Below are 21,773 nucleotides of genomic sequence, written 5' to 3' on the forward strand. Positions count from 1 at the left end.
CACACACACACACACACACACACACACACACACCAGTGTTCTCCCAGAAGTGAAGAAGTCTAATAGCATGATAATAGATACTTATTGGCCAGAAGATAGAAGTTTTAAGGGACAAATGATATACTCTAATGATAGTTGGAATCTTGCAAGAATCCCAAGGATTCCGACAGCAGCTGCCCAATGGACCTTCCTGAAATAATGGAAATATTCTATATAGGTTCTGTCTCATATGCGCACTTGAAATGTGGCTAGCCTGAGTGAGAACCTGAATTTTGAAGCTTAAACCTTATTTAAATTTAATTCATTTCAACCAAAACGTAAAGAGCTATATGTCATTCGTGGCTCCCATACTGGACAGATAGCAAGTTTAGAACCGTCACTCAACGTTCACCAAGAGTCTTTACATAGTGCTAATTTTCTCAAGACCACTGTACCCTAAAACAGGTATCAAATGTGTGCTAATATTCATGACCATGTGATTGCAAAATCAATGTGAATTATAAATAAATGCACTATCTCTACTGGTTGAACCTACTGAGTGATCTATTCCATGTCTGTAACAGTCCACAGAGAGAAAGGAGGGGAAAAAGTGAAAACCATCTACTGCTGGCTTATTTTGCAATCAGTGTGTCTCTGCACTTACAGTGTTTGAAAGTCTTAAGAAAACCAGAATGGGGAATGAAAAGCAACAATGACAGCAACAAAGAATTCTTGATGGGAAGGGGACACATAAAGAATGAAAAGGCAGTGACCTTTCATTCCTATGACAGTTGGAAATCGGAAGTGCATGTGCCAGCAATCAGATAAAAGTGAAAGCTGATAAATTTTAAAATGTATTTTGCCATCACAGGACACAACCACAGGACCAAGCATTCTGAAGCTTCGAGGGCCCTTAAACATCATCCACTTGGAACTCCCCTGCAGATAAATAAGTAATCGGAAGCCCGGAGAGGAGGAGCGCTCCGAGCCCCCGAGATAACAGCCCAGGTCCATCCCAGATCTCTCAGCTTGGGCCTTCCCTCTTGTTCTGCTGGACACAGACTGAGCCCGGAGTAGAGAGAGAGCCTCCTCTTCGCCCTACTGCCCTGCCTCTGCAGAGCAGAAAACACGCTGCTCCACTCAACACCAAAGCTCCCTCCACCAACACAGCACTTCTAAAAACCATGCCATTTACACAATGTACCAAGTGCACTGTAAAAAAGTGAGAGTTTGGGAGGGACTAGAACGGGGATGGGTCTCATTGGTCTCTCCAAAAGTAAATACATATGAAACACAAAAAAGAAAAATGACAATACCCAAATATTTTCAGAGAATGTTCTGCAGAGGGACAGGTTTTCAGTGAAACACGCATTTGCTATGAAGGTGGCTTGCACTGTGCCCAACACATACGTCACTTTACGACAGCCAGGTCCGAATTTCCAAAGCACCTGTGCTTTGGGTGAGTCCATGGGACCATGGAAGGATATGAAGATAGAAGCAAACAATCATTTTAAGGAGCAAAAACAAGGAAACAACTTCCTGTTACACCTAGAGCTGAGCTATCTAGCTCAAAAGTCTCTTCCTTCGGGTGGAAAGAAAAAGAAGATGGCAGATTGTAACTTATTTGTTTCAAGTAACGCAGCCACTAAGCAAAAGAATGGAGTCTTAGGGGTGGGATTTCTGTCTCCTGATTCAGAGCTTTTGTTCCTCTAAAAACCGCTGCAAGACAGATGTCTACAAACCAGAAAAAGAAAGGAAAGAACAATTACCCTGTATACGTCATTGTTGTTTTAAAATGACTGTTATATTTCATTTGAGTTCTATGTTGACATAAAACGTTCCGTGCTCTTTTAATGTAATTACATGGAGTGTGTTTTTCAAGTGTGGTTTTTTTTTAAAATTTAGTTTGAGAGAAAGAGGCAGGGGGAGAAGCAGAGAGAGAGTGAGAGAGAGATAATCCCAAGCAGGCTCTGTGCTATCAACGCAGAAACTGATACGGGACACAACCTCATGCTTTGTGAGATCATAACCTGAGCCGAAATCAGAGTCAGATGCTTAACTGACTGAGCCACCCACACACCCCCTCACACGGAGCATCACAGGAGAAAGAAAACTATGTTTCAGGATCTATGCAAAAGTTCTGATAATAAATCCATGTTATTGCCCAAATTTTACAAACTTTCCTGGTCCTCAAAAAATCTTCTACAGATAAATGCCACACGCTGCTGATCAATGCAAGAGATAAATAACACTGTACGTTTTAAATGTCATGTACTCTGAATTTTATAACATGCTCTTAGAAACGAATCTGTAAGAGAAAAAGAAAAGGCGAAATAAATACAGTGATGGGCTTACATTCTTGTGTTGCTGGTCTTGTTGATGATAACAGATTTCCCGGTTTGATCCACATTGTGATCCAACCCGAAGTAAGCTGCCACTCGATGGGCAAGCATCCTCTGGTAAGATGACATCTGAGGGAACTTTTTATAATGATGACTGGAAAGGAAGACAGGACACCGTGGGATCAGCATCTGCGCTTCCAGCCTGTAGGACATTTTGTAGGTACACACACCAAACCAGCCCATCCCCGTCCAAACCACTAAGCTTATTTCATCCTTGGCAACCCTTCGTGGCCTCGTTTCCGGACAATTTTCCACTTATTATGTATTTATCGATTGAGCTACCATGAGTGTCTTTGTTTCATAGTTGCAGATTTTTCTCAGCAACGAGAACCTAATGTCTGTTGGGCAGTATTCTATTTTAGTCCGTGATACCTTATCAGCAGAGTCAGGCACGGGACAAATGATGTGACATAATATGTGACAGCAGATGCCTATCTCGAGACGTGTCATTACACGGTTTGCACAGAAAGCAGCACAATTATGAAGAGGCATCACTGACTGCAGCCAGCTGGAGCCCATTAAAAAACTATAATAAAAATGGAAAGGGCTGCCTCCTGTCACAACTACTCTATGCTAGTCAGCGGCCCCCTGTTTACAGCCATGTTGTCAGGAACTTAACAAGCGGGAACACACATGGTCCAAGCAACAGTCCCATCAGTGCATAGCTTCTCTTCCTAATAGCATCTCCATTTACCAAATCGGCAAACGTATTAGATAACGTTCTATCTATCCCTGAATCTTTCCAGAATGAATCGTTAAACCCAAATACCAAACTAAGACCCGTCATATAAATCAATCAGCATTGCGATAGAACATACTTGTCGTCACCAATGAAGTCAATAATTTCCTGCTCCATTTTCAAGAGTATCATCCTGTCCCTGCAAAATAAATGTTAACATGAAAAGGGTGGACGGACTTGCCATTTTCAAAAGACCAAAAAAGTCCATTTGCATGTATGAAGAAGACTGTTTAAAGGACTTCTTTATTCTTTGTGACTCCAAATCATTTAACTCTTCTCTGGAATGTACTGTCCACACACCTATGGTTTTCTCATCTTATTTGTTAAGTATTTTGTAACACTGAAACTTCTGTAGTTTTAATATTACTGAAGACATGGAAGGTAGTAAGCCCACAAAACATATCAGATACATTGTATATTTTAAATTAATAGGAAACTGGACCAAGCAAAACCCAAGTAAATAGTTCTATAACCACAGTGGAACACACTTGGTTTATTCGACACGGACTCTTGTTCTCTATCTTTTGCCCCTTCATCGGTATCTCTTTGTGACCAGGAAAGCAGAACTCGTAAACTACAATGTATTCATTGGAGAACTACTCAGGACTTAAGAGTATCTGTAAGTGGTAAGCATGCAAACTATTAGCAAAAAAGAGAAAATATAAAAGAATGTTTAAGACTTTAGAAAAGGTGCCTGCATTTTACAACCCTGTAAGACGTTTGGACTAATGACGTCGCAACATTCCACTTGACTCTTCTAAAAATAAGAGGCGTATTTAATAATTTACCTGGAATTATTCTTTAATGTGTTAATCAGAAACTCATGTAAGTCTATGCCAGTCGAGTCCGTGTATTCTTGGCTGCAATCTGCAACAAACAGCAGGACAGAGTTGTCAGGAATGCTGATGGGCAAAGGGGACAGAAAAGCTCTCCCTCTTGCGTGGGCACATTCTGGGTGAAGCTATTGGTGGGAACAGTACACGTTTCGAAATTAGCAACTGGTAACAGCAGAATGAAAATCAGAGTCGAGACAGAGGAACCCAGGAGATGCTGAGTATGGAAAGATCCAACTGTCACAGGAAGGGATGTGGGCACAGTCAGGTAGGAGGTGGGTGGGGTGAAACGTCACGTGTTCATTCCGTGCTGTAAATCGGCAAGGCCACTCCACGTGACAGATACTAGCAACCCACAGAGAGCGCTCAAGGGTTTGAGATTCCAGGAAACCCCTTTTCTCTTAAAAAAACAGAGAAGGAAAAAAAATAAAAGTTCTGTTACAAGACAGTCTAAATATCAATCAGTACAAAATACAGGGGGGCACTAAGTATTTCCAAGTCTTTCAAACCTTCTCATGCTGGCTAACACTTCATTTCTACAGCCACTTTAGGAACCTGTACCCTGTCACTCTGGCTGCACCTTCGGTTTTAGATGTGCAGTAACAGAGACATTTGTTATAAGCAGTTACCTGGTTACAGAGCCTAAAAGAAGTAGTCGCCATTCCTCAGCTGATCAGATGCCCTATTCTTTCTCAGTTATAAAAAAAAGTCTACTGCACAGCTATTTACTCATGGCATTCTTCATTTCAACGTAATTTACTTTTAATTTGTGTTTCCTTTTTTTGTTTTAGTTTTGTACAGTTGTATGTACGGCAACACTTAGAAAAGTCTGGAATGTGGGTTTGGGGATTTAGAAGGTACAGCTTTGTTTATTCTTGGAAAAAACTTTATTGAACTAGATGTGTGTATTTTTTAGGTGAGACATCATGTGGCAGTGGATGGGTTTCCAGAGACCAAATCCATTTGTGCTGGATACAATGTTAATCACGTATGCCACTGACACTGAGTTACACATCTGGGCTTTGGGGACACTATCACGTATTGGCTGTGAATTGCTAAGGCACTATCTGTCTCTTAAGATAAACAGGGAAGTTAAGATCTAAAACTAGGTATCATTACTGTCCATCGCCCCAGCGTACCTGGACTAATAAACGGGAATTAAGAGCAGATTTATGCTCAGTCCTGTGTGCACACTTATCACTGGAGATAGAAGACCCAAATGAAAATCCAAAGAAATAAATGATCCTATAAATAACCTTTCTGGATACACAAATAATGACACCATGAACAGAAAGAAAATAGAGTTCACATCTCTTACACACACACACGTACACATATAAAAATATAAGCAGAGTGGGGTGGCCGGTAAATGTGTGTGTTAACCTAGGATGTGCTCTGTGACTCGTGATCTGTCCAAATTCAGAACGTTAAGGAAACATGTTCACATTCACCTTTTGATAACATTCTGATCTTGGGTTTTTCAGAGGTTTTATCTTTGTTTTTATCCTTTTCTTTTTCTCTTTCTGAGTCATCTTTCCTAGATTTATCATCCTCTTGCAGGCTGGAAAAACTGGAAAGCTGTAAGTGAATGGATTCCTGTTGAGGAAAAAATATAATAATTTAGGGCCAGATTTAAGAATTTCTGTCTGGTTTCCATTTTGCAAAGGGGTTATTAAATATAGGAAAATGAAAGCCAGGAGCAGATTTTTTTTCTTAAATGGTAAAAAAATTAAACCTGTCAGAAAAATGATTGCCCTTTAAGGTGAATTAAACTTCAGAAGTCAATGGGAGGTCAGGAGAAACATCTAGTACTAGAACTTGGCCTCATGAATATTCACATTAAGCAAGTCACTTTTCCAAGATCATACCTTTATTTTCCCTACAGATTTATTTTTAAACACTTCAGGACCATTTCCTTATCAGTAAGCTTGCGTCACAGCCCCTACCATGGCTCAAAAAAAAAAAAAAAAAAAAAAGCCCTCTGAGTTCTTTTCTAGAATTCCTTATAAGGAGAAAACTGCACAAATACAGACAGACAGATATTACGAATCATAATTACAGATAAAACAGACATAAAAGCCTTAATCGCTGATTTACACTGAAAAGCCTGTCTTAGTATCACGATACAATGATATCTCCTCCTAGGAAAAAAACCAAGCTATCGCAATGCAGGAATCCTGGGCACCGGCTCTTATCATACACGGTGTACAAATTCCATTAATAAGTCATCATAACATATGACTATAAAAAAGCATTGCCTTTTAGAAAAGGTAGACGGTACAACTATATTTTCCATCGTTACACATAAATATTTGGCATCTGAATTTTCATCTCAGTCAGTCCTTTCCTAGATGTAAAACTCCCTTGAGCTGATGCTTTGGTACACAGCTGATCCTTTCCAGTACTGGAGCGGGCTCCACTTTTATATTTATTTATCTTGCACTGAAAACAGATCATTTTGTCTTAACTCATGCAGCAGCCATTTGGTTGATAGGTAGGTTCACTGTTTAGAAGAAGCATGAGCCAAATGACATCACTTAGTTTCATGACAGACCCAAGCTATGATTACAACTATGACAAATTAACCCCCATGAAGCCCACTGTTGCTTATGTAAGGGATCATCTGATGGGAAAGTTTTTTTCCTGCTGGTGAGGTTCAAATTTATGATGTTAAAAAAAATCCCCAATGACTAACAGTATTTCTCACTAAAAACTAAACTAATGCTCATGTACATGTGACCAAACTGATGCCTGCACATCCTCAAAGTATGGCCGACCTAGGACTCTTAGGGTCCTTGGTAAACCTGGCTAAGCGAATAAGCATAAAACAAGGCCTCCAAAGCCAAGTTTGTTTCATTTTAGGAGGAGCTACCTTGTGAACTCCTGGCTGGGATAAAAAGACACCATGGTTGGAAAGACATATGAGAGAGAGATGAAATAAAACACGGTCTCATGGTAAGTATTTATCTTAGAGAGATTTCCTCACATCCGCGTGTGTCTCCTGGGGAGTGGACTTACACAAAATATGTAAAACTGAGTGTAACTTGATTAGAGGTCCTTTTTTTCATGTGATTTGGGACAGAAACACCTTAGTCTGCAAAGGTTCAGGTGGAGTTTAAGGTTCTGATTTGCTTCTACTGGCTAAGGAAACAGCTGGAATGTTTCTGCTTCAACACAATATGGTTGGGGGTGGGGACGTCGATCAGGAGAGGAAACTGAGGGCCCCAGGCCTCATGGCTTCTTCAAAACCAACTGCATCACCCAGCCTCGTCAGTTTGCATCTACAATCAGAGAGGCTCGGAAGCATAAACACAAGAGCAGAGGCTAAAAGGTATCATCCGCCAAAAAAGAAAAATGTACAGACTCACATCATGTGTGGGCAAATACTATTCTCAGAAAAACACCTCACTTTTCTAGGCATAAGTCTACATGATGGTGTTGAAAGGACACACAAAAGTGCTATAGAGTTGGTAAAAAACAATCTGTTATTTTTTAATATTTTTATTGATATGCTCAATAATAAAATACAAGTATTAATCAATACATTGGTACAGGATAGGTTTATATCCAACAACAGTAAAAGAATGATTCAAGTCACAGTAACACACTGATAGGTAAGTAGTAGAACATTAGGAAAGCAAGGCTCCTTTAACTGAAGGACAGACTGAACCATCAGCTATGGGTCTGAGATCAAGTGATACAGTAGCAAGAGTTTTTCCCACACAGGAAAATGAAGGCAGTTTTCCAAGTACTGTGGATATACAAGTATTTGAGAAGCAACACAGTCCATGTACTACACTTCTGCCAGGGTTCTCTGGGGTTCGGTTCCCACATTTTGTCAGTGCCGGTGGTACCTAACGAAGCTCAAAGGTCTGCTTCTTTATTCTCTAAAAAGGAACGTGCCCACTCACTGATATGCGTGTCTGGGTATATTTTCTACCGGCCGTCTGCTCCCGCCACCCCTCAGCCAGCCCAAAGCGGGGTGCGCAAGCTCTAAATCTCTCCTACAAAGCTAGTCCTGGTCACTGAGCTCAGAACCAGCAGGAACAAAGCACCGTTTGCCTCTTAGTTCTCTGCCCCAATTGTATGGAGAAACTAGACTCAGGGCCAGGACGGGCACTAGAGTACAGAGGATCGCTTAAAAAAATTTCCTCCTGGTACCTTGTCAAATGGGAGGAAAAGCAGATTACGTCTATAGAGGCTGTCCTCCTCTCTCTGGTGTTAGGAGCTGGGGACAACCGGGGCATGATTTCTCCCAGAGTCTGTCATTCTGCAGAGTTAACATATATTGTGTGCGGTACATTACAAGCCGTCAATCAACATTTAATAATACAAGCCAGGATATTCACGTTATTCCCCCTTTTCCACCTCCATTAAAAATAGAAGCACATGTAAGATGCTGAAGAAAAGCCACGCATTTCTCAGAGCCCAAGTAAAATAAAGCTTGTGTATGACACATAGTGATGACCAGAGGAAGTCTATGCCGTACGACACGAGTGGCATGTTAAGAAAAAGAAGCGAGGAGGAAAAAATACTCTTAGGACAAAATCTATAAGGTATTTATTTTTGGTCCTTTTAAAGAAAGTGCTCTCAATGCTCTCTGCATCCTTGAGGAGAATTTAGAGTATTTCAATTAAAGTAAAAAGAGGAAAGCCAACAAGACCAAACAAAAATAATGATATCTTAATCAATTTTCTCTCCCCTGGGCTCAGAGAAATCATTTTCCTTTTGTCTGGACTTCTCTCAGCCTCGGATAAAATAAGGAAAATTTCGGCAGCTAGACTATTTTTTATAAAAGCTAATACGATGCCTGAAAGGCAAACAAAAATAAATATGTTATGAAGTTCCCATTCTGGCATTGGGAGGGTTTCATCAGAATGTGAATTTTCAGACCCTAATCGTCCCGCTGTAAGGAGCAAACATGAGTGGAGGGACCCACAGCGATATATAATACTATGAAATGCATATAAATTTAATAATATGAAATTCACCGTCAGCTCAGATTAATTTCTGGCCAGTTTGTCCAGGATTCAGAAATCTCTACCAAAGTCCGTAAAAAATAGGTCTCCAAAGCTCAGTGCACCTTAGTCACTATTTCTAAAGTTTTGTTAAGAGCCAAGAGTTGTGTTTCTTATAGGCAAGTGCATTTTGGGAAGTGAGAGGTAAGACTCTCCAATAAGGAAGGAGAGTGGATGCTAAGGACTATATTTGGTTCAGTCTTATCAAGAGAGAGCCTTTGAGGAAATTCAGCACTACCGTGCTAATTTTTTAAGTTTTTGTTTTTGTCTAAATTCTTTTGAATTCCTTCCCATTTGCAGTTTTCAGAGAGTCTGGAAAAAAAACAAATGTAATACTCTGTGACACACTGTTAAGCTAGTTTAGAATAGCTCACAAATACGGGATGAAGCCGGCAAACTCTTTCTTTGATTATCGTTTTCTCCCCCAAAACAGCGTGTAGCGCCAGCTTTCCACTCATGCATACCGAGACAGACCCCACTCATGCAGTTAATGAAAATGACGGGGGGGTGTACCTGATCCTGAAGGCTTTCACCTCCCGGTCTGGCTGAGGATTCTTCACAGACGGCAAGACTCCGAGTCAGTTTCCCTTTGCCTGCTCCTGACTGGGGAGGGGAGAGAAGAGGCAAGGCAAGGAAATAAAGACAACAAACAAAACATTCTCCGGCCGTCAGGTCATCTCCACCTTCACAGGCCATGCCCAAATCAGACTTCCACCACCGAGCTCAGGCTGGCCCCTCAGGGCTGTCTGTGTGCACGAGGTCCAAGCCTGAGACCCTTGTGTCGGTGTGGACGCGGCAGAAGGAGAACGTGACTGCATGGATGTAAGGAAGGAACGCTTTTAGCAAACTGTGCCCATCGCCTCGGAAACATATAAAGAATGAGTTGCTGTCATGTTGTGATCATATAAAGAGAAAGAGGACAGGAAATTAATTCCTACTAAAACTGAGTTTGGGAGGGCGCTGAACCTCTTTATAAGCCTCTTTATAGAGGCTTAAGAAGATGATGGGGACACCAGCACCTGTTCACCTCGAGGGAGAAATCCACTGGTGAGACTAAAACACTGACCCCAGATTTTACTTAGAATGAAAACAAAACAAGGCAGTATGCATTCTGTAAAGCAGTGTCAAATCTGCAGTCGTGAAATCAACACGTACATCGGCGGCTACATGAATCCTGAGTGCCCTAACTGCAAGGCATACAGTGTCAACAGGTTCCCGTAACAGGCGGACAAGACCAGGAGAGCCCTGTGCGACCATCTGAACTGTGGCAAATCTTTCAGCCCCAGTGTAAAGTATGCAACCGACATCCATGGTATCAAGTCAACGTTGACTCTTCAGAATCCTACCTTGGATTTTCTTCTTTCTTGGTTCTGAGCTGCCAGCCGCCTCTGTATGTTAGAAACAAAGTAAAACAAACAAACAAACAGTAAACCAACAACCAGAGAGAGAGAGAGAGAGAGAGAGAGAGGTGTCACCGGAGTCCAGAAATCAATAGTAACATTAAGGTATTATAATCACTGACAAGGGCTCCCCCTCCCTCTTTCCCCCAAACTTTTGACCTTTTTAACTTCTAGCTCCTTCTCCTTACAGCCGCTACTGAAGGGGGAAAAGCTGACCTTGAAGGCTTTTGGCCATTATGTGGTTATCTGCCTTTGTTCACTGGTATATAAAAAGAATTAAGATTATTGTAGTTTGGTTCAAAGAAAATCAATATAGGCTATTTGCAAGTGCAGTCTGTTTCCCCTCCACCAAAGCGCTTTCTCTCATAAATCATGGTGTATTTAATCATATCACCTTTCCAGCACCGTCAATCACTCCCAACAACCCCAATACCCCCCACCCCCTGGCCTGCCCTTTTCTAGGTCTCTGTCTCCCTTGCCCTTTCTCTCTGGCTGTGAATTCTAGGGCTTAAGGTTGGTTTGTTAATATGACTGAACCTTAGCCTGGCCTCAAAGGTCCACAGAGCCCACGTCTTTGATTTTTCTTAGTCTCATGATAATGAGCTAGGTCTTCAGCTTCCCAAGGAATGGCAAATCCATTTTTAAGTCTCAGCCAGCCTACAGCTGCCTCTGGCAGAAACCCTTCCCAAGCTCCATGAGGTGGTCTGAAACTCACCCTGGAGACGCCATGTGTAAATTCAGTCATTAAAGAGGATCTTTGGTCATTTTTGTCATTTCAAAGGGCATTTTGGAGCACGTTTGGTCAGGAAGAAAGAGTCATTAATTATTAGGAAAGGAGAGGATTAGCTTTACGGATTTCCTATTCATTTAGTAGTCAAACTCTCCAATGGGTGGGGGGAGGGGGAAGAAAAGAAAAAGAAAAACCTTCCAAGTACTCTGAAAATAAAGGAAAGGAAGTGTACCCAGTGGTGTGAGAGACTGCTTCCAGGCTCACCTGCAATTCTAGCTTCTCCTCTTCATCCAGACTCTCTGATTTCACAATGCCGTTCTCTGGGGTGGTGGTCTCCTGCTCCGTCCCCCCTTCCTCCACTATTGCCGGATTCAGGTCTCCTGGCTCCGACATTCTCCCAGATGCAAATTAAAATAACAAGGTTCGATGCCCTACAAGGGTAAGGAGTCAGAACACAAAGTCAGCACTCTGTGAAGCATTGACTATTATTCCTGCCAAATTTCATTTCTCCTTTTGTATTCGAATTCAAATGAGCAGCTCAGGCAGCTCTGTCAATCTGATACAAAAGGAGAAGAACGAAGCAAGATCAAATCCAGACCCAAGGCAAGCATGGGAGGCAGATCCGGGAGCCCTCTCCACACCCCCTCCGCACCCATACACGCACGCTGGGGAATATACACCTTGCCATCCACACAGGTCGACAAATCTTAACTGGAGACACAGAACTCCCACACATCTACCAGTCCCTATGCCCCACTACAAAGTAGAAGGAAAAAGAAAAACAGAGTAGTCATCCAACTCTTGAAGAAAGGCCCTCAACTGCTGAGTCATGAGGTGCTACGGAGGTTCGGCAGGATGTACAAGATGATTTGGAAATTATTTGTGAGTTTTCAACCATAGACATACTTTTCTAGGCACATGGAGTACAGTACACAGTTCAAGGGGCAGGTAAGAGGTAATGATTCATATATATGGCATCTAAATTTGGCAATAAAACTTCCACGGCCAACATCTTCAGGCTTCAGACTGACAGCTACATTATTAAAAGCACACATGCTCCCCCAAGCTCCTGCCGGCTTCTGGGGCTGCACACACCCTATGGAAGGAAGTTTCTAGAGGGCAGCTCTAATGAAACTATAGCCACTGAGCCCTGCTACTCCAGGCTAGCAGTAACTTACTATGCAGACACTGGAAACGGCTTTCCCAAGGTAAAGCTTGTTACTATTTTTTGTCCCCCGACCTCCACACCACCCCTGACACTTCCTCTTCCTGATGGGCTGTCAAAAGAGGTGCGTGACGTGACTAATTGAGCCTTTACTTCCTCCTCAGTTTTTCTTTTATTTATTTCTTTTTGTGTGTGTGTGAGATGTGAGAAAAAATTAAAAGGAGAGAGAGGAAAGAAATATGGAAGGAGGGAAGGAAGGAAAAAGAAAACGAGAGAGAAAGAAAGTCACTGTGACCCAGAAAGTCCATTCTTCCACAAAATTCCCTACAAGAGAGGACTGTCCTCTCGCTGGTCATTACAATGGTAATTAACACTGGACACCTCAGTGCTATGGTCCTTTGGGAGTGTTTAATGACCATTTACTAAACTCAGGAGCTTGATTTCCAACTGCATAGAGGAAGCATGAGAAAAATCTCAACCACAACAACTTGTGTTGCAAATTTGCTAAGATCTACCATGACATCTAACAGATGGCATCTAATGATATCTTTAAAAACAACACAGGCTTACTGGGCAAAGGATTATGGGAATGCAAAAGGAAGAGTTTTCCAAAGGCTGCAGGCTTGAGTCTGTGAGTTACTGGTGAGCAATGCTTTTAACTTTGAAGAGGCTCTGATATTCCATCCAGTGTATGCAAATGGATTCCTCACACTTCAGTGGCCCTGGGTGTATAGTTAACAAAGGTTGTTTCTCATCTTGTTTCTCAACATACTGGGAAGGGGGAGGAGATGGGACTTTTGTTGCCCTAACTCTTTCAAAGCCTTGCATTAAAAAAAAAAAAGTGCAAGATTGTGACCCAATTTAAAATGGAAAGAACAACTCCAGCTCTAACTTTATAGACCCTTCTAAGCCAACTGAGTCGATGCTACAACTAAGCCAAAAGATCCTGTCTCTTTTGGCTACACTTACTGACCTTTTCTTTGCAAACAGGCACATTTATACAATCACAAAAGACAGAGGAGATGACAGCCAGACAACAAGGCCTTTACCTTTCGTAAAGCAGAATTCCTGCTGTCGGTCTTGGTGACTTACTAGCAGCTTCTGTCGTTCTACCCCGGGAAAATCCACACAAGAGATCACAGACAACTGGAGTCCCATGTCCCCATTAACAGTTCAGAACGCCCATCTCCATGTGAGCCCCTTACACGGCGTGACACATCGTCAACCTGAAAAAAAGATGAAAAGTCAATAATAATAATTGCAACAGTCATGGTAGGGCGAAGGACCAAATAAACAAGACCAGGTTTCAAACACTAATGACCACCTTCCAGCAAATCACGTTCACAGCTTGATCCGGCCCCACCTGTCTCGGGCTGCCTGCTTCTTCTCTAATGAAGGCTACAGCCGACTGTTCAAGTCAGAGCGGCACCCACGCAGGGAGCTAAAATTAACAATTGCATTATGCACCGAAGATTACTCACTTCAATTTTAACCTTTTTTAGTGAAATCTCGCACTTTATATTAAAAAAAAAAAAAACAAGCCCGCGTGTTGGCCTCAATGAGACTCGAGATCACCCTATGCTCTTAAGTCTTGCCTCCTTTTTGAACCAAAGCCTCTGGTTTAATGATAAACAAATAGAATAAACTTTAATGCCATGTCTGGGACTCCTTTGATTAGGAAAGTTATCCTAAAGAAGCGCATTTCAAGATTTTGATTTCACGTGCGTTTGCTGTAAAAGTAAATAGAAAGAAAGAGAGAGAGAGAGAGAAAGAAAGAAAGAAAGAAAGAAAGAGAAAGAAAGAAAGAGAAAGAAAGAAAGAAAGAAAGAAAAAGAAAGGAAGGAAGAAAGGAAGGAAGAAAGAAAGAAAGGCAAAAAGAAAACTTTCACCATGGTAGGGCTGCTCCCCACTTACAGTTTGGAAAGAATTCCTAACATTCTCTTTGGGCAGAGAACCCAGGCTCCCCATCCCCCCCTCCCCATCAGGATTACCACCACCAGCTGGGCTTTCTGTTTGACAGCAAAGAAACACTGTCAGATTTGCAAACTTTGAGCCTGTTGAAAACAATCGTGCTCTAATGTGCACTTTCTTCTTCTCACAACTCCTACAAGAGCAGCGGCAAAGACAGCTTGAACGCAAACACAACAGGCAGATTCCTAATAACATTTGCCAAAACCAAGTGGCATCTCTCCCTGCCGCGGCCACTCTGGGGCACACCTGCTAACTCCAACTGCACGCACACCTCTGCAAACACCGAAAGCATCCAAGGTTGAGAAACACCCTCTGCCTTCCCCTGGCTGGCCCCCCTCCCAAGTTTAAATGAGCACAGCCGGCTCCTCACCGGATTTTACTGTGGCTATATTAACAACATATTGGATTACAACACCATTTGTTGTGCAAGGGAAAAACAACTGGTGAAAATGTGATCACTAATACGGTTGATTATTTCTAGCTTTATTGCTGCTTTATAAAAATGGCTAATTTGGCTTTACAACATTTCTTTTGTTGTTAGACACTATGCAGCTAGGAGAGAGAAACAAACATGCATTTAGGACAAAAATGCATCGCTAATCAACAGTCATTTTAATTTTTCAATTTCGACCAGTTTCACCATGGCTACTTGATGAACACTCGATATTAAATAGAAGTCAACATGTCTTACAATTAGGATCTATTTAAGTAATCAGCCCATTAGCTAACATGTCTCAGAATAGGCACCAGTGATGGATGGAATTACCACATGCTTTTTGGATTCTGTTTTCCTTTCCCCAAAGAAAATGAAGTTATCAACGATCACCGCAATCTTTTGGTCTTCTTTCTCTGATCCTCATATTTGTACAGTGGCACTTAATCCAGCAGGTGAATGGCAATGCAGTTTTCAACTCTAAGTCTTAGATGCATTATTCCAGCCCCAGTAGGTGGATGCAAGATATAATTCTTTCCACGAAGAAAGAGGAAGAACAAACTGGTTCACGTAACCAACCCAAAGCGTGAACAGCCTGGCTCATGTGTGTGCGTAATTACCAGGACACGTATTGAAATAGCACTGCGCTCTAAAGTCAGCGAGGTATTATTCTTGCATGCCTGAATCATAAAGTCATCATCTACTGAGATAAAAGAGAATACGGACATATGGGAATGAGCAGAGAGGAACATATGGATCACAAATATTTTTGTAACTGATTAAAATTGTTCTCTTTGCTAAGAGAGCCGTGCCAGGAAATCAACCCTACTCCAGCTCTCTGTTCGCCAAACTACCCGGTTCTTCCACTGCTATTTAATCATAATCTGTTCACATTTTGCCCATTTTCACAAGAAAGCAAAATTATTTTTAACAAATATCTTTGATCCAACCTTTGAATAATGGATATTCTGGCCAAGTTTCAATTGTGATAGTGGGCTGGGGGGAGGGAGAAAAAGAAGACTCTACACAAATGCACAAAATAAAAGTTACTGTAGTTCTTTCAGTAGAAATAGTATTTTACCAGTAATTCAGGGGATAGTACTTAGCAAAGGCAGTCAATCACTTGTAAAACAAGCTATAGGAAATTGATCAACAGGGCTGTGAGCTGTTTACGATGTTGAAAATGGGTAAAACCACTACCATTTCACATGATAGTTAGGTTTTCCTCTCGAGCTTACTTTAGAGTTGAAAATAGTAGCAAGTGCATGATCATGGGGATGGAGAAAGACAGGGAGAGGGGAGCAAGGCACAACCCTTGGGCTGTCATGTGGAGAGAGATCAGGATTAGATTCAAATTCCAGGAGTGATTTCGTTCTCAGGGGATATCTAAAATAGGAAATTAAAGTTGAATTCTATTAGCAAGTTGGGAAGGTCACTGTATTAGTCACTTTCCTCATGATCCTTTTACTAACAATTAACACGGGATGACTAATCTTATCCCAAATCAATAGAGGTCCTATATGATGAAAGAACACAATCAACATTGATTTATTGGAACAATTGAAATGTTTCTCCCCTTAATGCATCATCCCTTTTCTAAATTATTTTTTTATAGTTTATTTATTTTTGAGACAGAGAGAGATAGAACACGGGTGGGGGAGGGGCAGAGAGAGAGGGAGACACAGAATCCGAAATAGGCTCCAGGCTCTGAGCTGTCAGCACAGAACCTGATGCAGGGCTCAAACTCACGAACCAGGAGCCGAAGTTGGATGCTTAACTGACTAAGCCACCCAGGTGCTCCTCATCCCTTCTTTTTTCTTTTATGCTCATCTAGGTTCTGCAAACATATGTCACTTGCAAATCATGGTGATGTTAGTGATTTGTCTATTGGTTGTGCAAGGTTTTCAAAAAGCTGTGACACCTTATGAGCTAAAGACACATCCTATTCTCAAAATGGTTAATCTGTTACCACTTAAAAGTATTTGGAGCATGTAAAATTAAGTTTAAAGAGTAAAACAAAAATGTAATCGGAATATGAGCCTTTCAGAAATGAGATCAACCATGGCATGAACAGAGTGTACAGACTAACACCTTCAGCAAGTTTGAAATGTTCCCCAGGTGGCCAAAACCATCAATAATGAGTTTTCACGTAAGCTTAATTTCTCAGAGAAAATGTTCTTTGTCAATTTCAAGAAACAGTCAACCAGGAATTCTACCCTTTAATTAAGCTCTATGGTCAACCTAAGGCACAGGCATTGTGTAACATTCTTGAGCCACTCATGCAAATGCTAAAATAGCCAGACAACTGTTTGGGAGGAAGAAACCTAGGGGGGATATTTAAGAAAAGGAATTTTCATACTTGGGTTTTAAGTGTAGGAAAATTTTACATGAATACTTTTACTTGGGTGTTACGAACATGTAGAGCTCTTATGTAAGACATCATTTTTTTCTTTTTTACCCAGTATAATTAACGAGACACAAACCCAACGTAAATCAACATTGAGCAGAATTCTTCTTATGTCCACAACTTTGGACATAAGAAGAGCCCCATGAGAATCATAAGTGCCTTTATTTATTTCTAAAAAATTGTTTTATGTTTATTATTGAGACAGAGAAACAGAGCATGAGTGGGGGAGGGGCAGAGAGAGAGGAAGATACAGAATGCAAAGCAGGCTCCAGGCTCTGAGCTGTCAGCACAGGGCCCAACGCAGGGCTCGAACCCACAAACCACGAGATCATGACCTGAGCCAAAGTCAGATGTTTAACTGACTGAGCCACCCAGGCATCCCTATAAGAGTCTTTAGAACAAGAGAGATCTAATCTCAGTAAAAACATCCAGTGGAGAAAAGCCAATACTGCAATTCTCCATTCTCCTACCAAGTCTTTATGGAACCTCTACTATGTGCAAGAATGTTTCCCATTATGACATGATATTCAAGTCAACTAATACAGTCTCAAAAAAACCCACGTTTTTTTCTAAAAATGCAGAATTAAGGTTAAATACTTCGAGTAGATCTGCCTGAGACATTTCAAAGTTGGATTGAGTACTTTTTTTCATCGCCATCCACTTTGTGATTATTCATGAACTAGAAAGTAAAGAAGACTTCTGAAATGCTTCCTCAGTGTATCTCAAAGGCAAGAATCAAAACCTTGTGAGAGGAGTCTGAGGCCCTGGACCCCAGAGTGAGAATCTTGATCTCCCCGTAGAGCGAACTACTTGACAGAAGTAACAACATGAAATACAGGTGGGGCTGGTAGAAGATCTTACACTTGGGTTCTGAAAAAACAGGTTACATCACTTGGAATTTTTAGCTCAGACAGGAGAAGACTTAGAAAGGACATGATAGCTATTTTCAAATGCTTACAAAATATTCAGAGAAAGAGAAATTAGCCTTGCTTGGTGTTGCTCCAAAATTTAGAATCAGGGAAAAAGAATAAAAAAGAATCTACCCTTTTAAACACAGAGCCACCATATGACCCAGCATTTCACATATACACTCCCATATATATGTGTGTGTGTGTGTGTGTGTGTGTGTGTGTGTGTGTGTGAAATATATATGGGAGTGTATATGTGAAATGCTGGGTCATATGGTAGCTCTATGTGTATATATATGTATTTCCAGAAGAATTTAAAGCAGGGACTCAAACAGATACTTGTACACTGCTGTTCATGGCAGAACTATTCATAGTGGCCAAAAGGTGAAAACAATCCAAGTGTCCAACCACAGATTAACAAAATGTGGCACATACACACAGCCTTAGGGAGGAACAGAATCCAGATACATGCTACAACATGGATGGACTATGAAAACATTAGGAGCCAGACACAGATCAAATATTGTATAATTCCACTTATATGAACTACCCAGAATGGGCAAACCCATAGAAACAGAGGGAGGATGTTTCCAGGGGCTGGAGGTAAGGAGGAAAGAAGTTGTTATTTAATGGGTACAGAGTTTTTTTGGACACAACAAAAAAGTGGTGGGTATAGATGTGGTGATGGTCATGCAACACTGCGAGTGTATTTAATGCCACTGAATTGTACATCTAGGAAAGGCTGGCACGATCAATATTATGTTACGTATATTTTATCACACACACAAAAAGAACCCAAGGAAATTTTTCTTCTGGAATGTGATATAAATCACAAGTAAACTAATCAACATACATACATAAAGATCAAGGGCAGGAAACGACAGGACAAGAAGAGGAACTATCATTTTACTTTACCAATTTCCTCTGATGTATCAATAACACATACATCTGAGGGCAAGTTCTGTGGATATAGCCAGTCTAGGTTTGTATTTGACTCACATACATACTCAATAAATGGACCATCATCACCCTCATCATCATCTTTGCAGTCTTGACTTTGGCAAGACAAGCTTTGCCATTGTATTTATTTTATCCAGTGTGGACACTGCAAGAATAAAGAGGTGAGGATGCATTGCTTAGAGAACCTTCCACTGTGCCTCTGTTGGAAGGAAGGTGTATGTGGCCAACGTGCTGTCTCCACACAAAGTAACAGACACCATTTCTAACTGAAAAAGACAGCTCTGGGCACATTCTTAGAGCCATGCCAACATGGGGCTGTTGATACTCTGGTTGGGGGCTCTGGATGTAACAAAGCAGTTGGTCAGCAGTAGCTTGTCACATCACAGACTTGGTTTTTTGCATATTTTCTATTGCCGATAAGGAGGATTTTCTGACAGAAATCAAAGCCACAGAGAACAGAACTAATAGCCCCCTGCTGCCAGAATTGAAAATGATCCAAGACTCTGAGAAAGCATTGAGGATGACATGGCTGGAAGTGTGTGGTCACAGAGCCTGGGTCCATTCTTGGAAATTTTAAATAGTCTCAATCTTCATAATCTGTACATGCTAATGACCACCTTTGTTTCCTATCTCCTTCTAAGAGTCTAAGCATGACTTAGCCATGTACAAAGTAGAATCCACCTCCAACCAGGGCCAAACTCATGCACTCAGAGAAGCACAGCACTGCAAAGAGCCTTGACATCAGCCAGTCTAGCTGATCTATCCATCAAGTGACCTGGGCTAGATCCACAACCATAGAGTCAAAAACGCTGTCATTTTAATTGAGGGTCAGAGCTCTTTGTAATACCCTGTGTTCCTCTATTGATGGCTCTACTAGAAACCTAGACCCATGCTCACCTACTCTGTGCAAGTCCTTTCCAGGATACTCAAGAGAGACCGACACATCATCTTTCACTAGACCACTGTCATCCTTCCTCTCACATGAGCTGGTAGATACTGCACAAAACTGCACAGACATATCTTCTGATGATAGTATGTGTTTCTTCCATGATTTTGTCCCTAATATCACATGGACATATGTGTATTTCTAGACATTATTCTCCACCTTTCTCTTTTAAAATCCTAAAAGCTCCTAAACCACAATGACAGAATGACCGAAATTTCTCTGCTAGCAATCTGCCCGATTTCTTCCTTCTAGAATCCACAGTACCCATCTTTCCCATCTTTCCAGAAGCCATACTGGAAATCACATGCCTGCAGGACTCTCAAATAAAGTGTGCCCAGGGTTTGTAGGAAGGCGTTATAAATGTTTAATGTGGCCCAATTAATTAGAATCTATCTTGGTGTAACCTTTACAAATGAGTGTCTCCCTGATCTTCAGGCAAAAAGGAAGGAAGGAAGGAAGGAAGGAAGGAAGGAAGGAAGGAAAGAAGTCGGGGTCTCAGACTTGGGGAGTTCCTTTGTCATCCAAGTGTCACTAAAACAAATTTTCTACAAACTTAAATAACCTTGTTGGGATCTTGTTGATAATGCTACCGTATATCTTTGGCAAAACAAACAAACAAACATGATCCTGAATAATTAGATCTTCCAGGAATCCCACCGAGTTACACACTCACCCTAAATATTTCTCTCCATATCACTGTACTGTGACCTCCTACAAAAGGAGCGTGGGGAAGTTTCAGGGATGGGGTGGCGTGCGAGGTTACCGACTGAAATGGTGACTTCTGCCTGGGTATTATTAATCTCACAGGTGTTCAGACTTCCATATCCTAACTTCAGTTCAGTTCAATACAGTATTCCAAAATGCCCTCTCTTGGAGATCTGGATGCCAACAAAATAATCCATTATCTATTTTCAGTTATGCGCATCGGAGACACCTTGTAATGGGGCAAGAATGTATCACACAATGCATACTTTCAACTCTGGCTTAAACGATTCAAAGTTATAAAAATTCATCATCAAGAGAAAAGGCACGTCAAAAAAAGGGAGGGGAGAGATATTAATTTTATTCAGCAGATCTGACATGAACTCTTCTCCTTCATTCCTACAAGAAGCGAAAGAAGCGTCTGTCACTTCAAAAACAATGAAACTTAACAAATATGACGCAATGACAGGTGACAGGGTACGAGCTAAATGTCTGAGTTATTAAAACCTTTCTCGCAGAGAAGAAAGGAAGAGGCATGTAGATACAATGAATAACAGCAAAGATAAACCGAGAAATTGCTATTCTGTCAGGTGCTTGAAATGACCATAAAATTCATGTGTTTTTTTCCCGACATGTAAACGAGGAAAAATTAAGTTCTCATCGCTCTGATATCTTTGCTTTTCACTATACCAGTGCGTAGTATTCAGTGCCATCGATCGTGAATATTTCACGCCTGAACATTGCCTTTTCAGAATTATCATTAGCTACAATCATTACTGAACCTGATCAAAAGAATCAACATAAGGGTTTAAAGTGCGGGCCTATGACCTTGGCTCTGGGTCCCTTGCACTCCCCAGCCGACAGCAGAAGATTGGAAAGGTTTTCCAAGGAAGAAAAGGAATTAAAGGGTGTTTCCCAAAATAAAATGCCAAATGTCTTAAGGGTCTCAAGGGTCTCTGACTTCACGAGGAGTGATCTCCTCCCAAAAGGAGAGAGTCGTAGCAGAAACAGATTCATGCCGCCATCCCGAGTACAGCGTGGGGAATTTCAGGAGACACAGGCACAAAAAGAATTAATTTCTGGTTCTTTCAGGTAGCTCTGGATCACAGTTGTGTGTTAGCGTACTGACAGCAAGCTCTTTCTAGAGGATTCAACAGCCATACCAGCAAATGCTTTGCAT

The 21,773-nt window shown here is 41.3% G+C and overlaps 1 protein-coding gene across 14 annotated transcripts in view; it reads right to left on the reverse strand.

Annotated features, from left to right (window-relative positions):
• ARPP21 (cAMP regulated phosphoprotein 21) overlaps window positions 1-21,773 on the reverse strand; it is a 152,991-nt gene that overhangs the window by 98,859 nt on the left and 32,359 nt on the right. For 11 of the 14 annotated variants that reach the window (XM_029940468.1, XM_029940467.1, XM_029940464.1 and 8 more), the window contains exons 2-9: window positions 13,316-13,492; window positions 11,366-11,532; window positions 10,318-10,359; window positions 9,485-9,574; window positions 5,405-5,549; window positions 3,909-3,987; window positions 3,200-3,259; window positions 2,335-2,475 (exon numbers count right to left, since the gene is read on the reverse strand). In XM_029940468.1, the coding sequence (XP_029796328.1) occupies window positions 2,335-2,475; window positions 3,200-3,259; window positions 3,909-3,987; window positions 5,405-5,549; window positions 9,485-9,574; window positions 10,318-10,359; window positions 11,366-11,494 (686 nt within the window). In that variant the 5' untranslated portion in view covers window positions 11,495-11,532; window positions 13,316-13,492. Of the gene's footprint in view, window positions 1-2,334; window positions 2,476-3,199; window positions 3,260-3,908; window positions 3,988-5,404; window positions 5,550-9,484; window positions 9,575-10,317; window positions 10,360-11,365; window positions 11,533-13,315; window positions 13,493-13,590; window positions 13,793-15,003; window positions 15,269-21,773 lie in introns of those variants that run through there. The other 3 variants (XM_029940457.1, XM_029940456.1, XM_029940469.1) reach the window with 3 other exon arrangements.

The sequence above is a fragment of the Suricata suricatta genome, chromosome 5 (assembly GCF_006229205.1).
Source record: "Suricata suricatta isolate VVHF042 chromosome 5, meerkat_22Aug2017_6uvM2_HiC, whole genome shotgun sequence".
NCBI lineage: Eukaryota > Metazoa > Chordata > Mammalia > Carnivora > Herpestidae > Suricata > Suricata suricatta.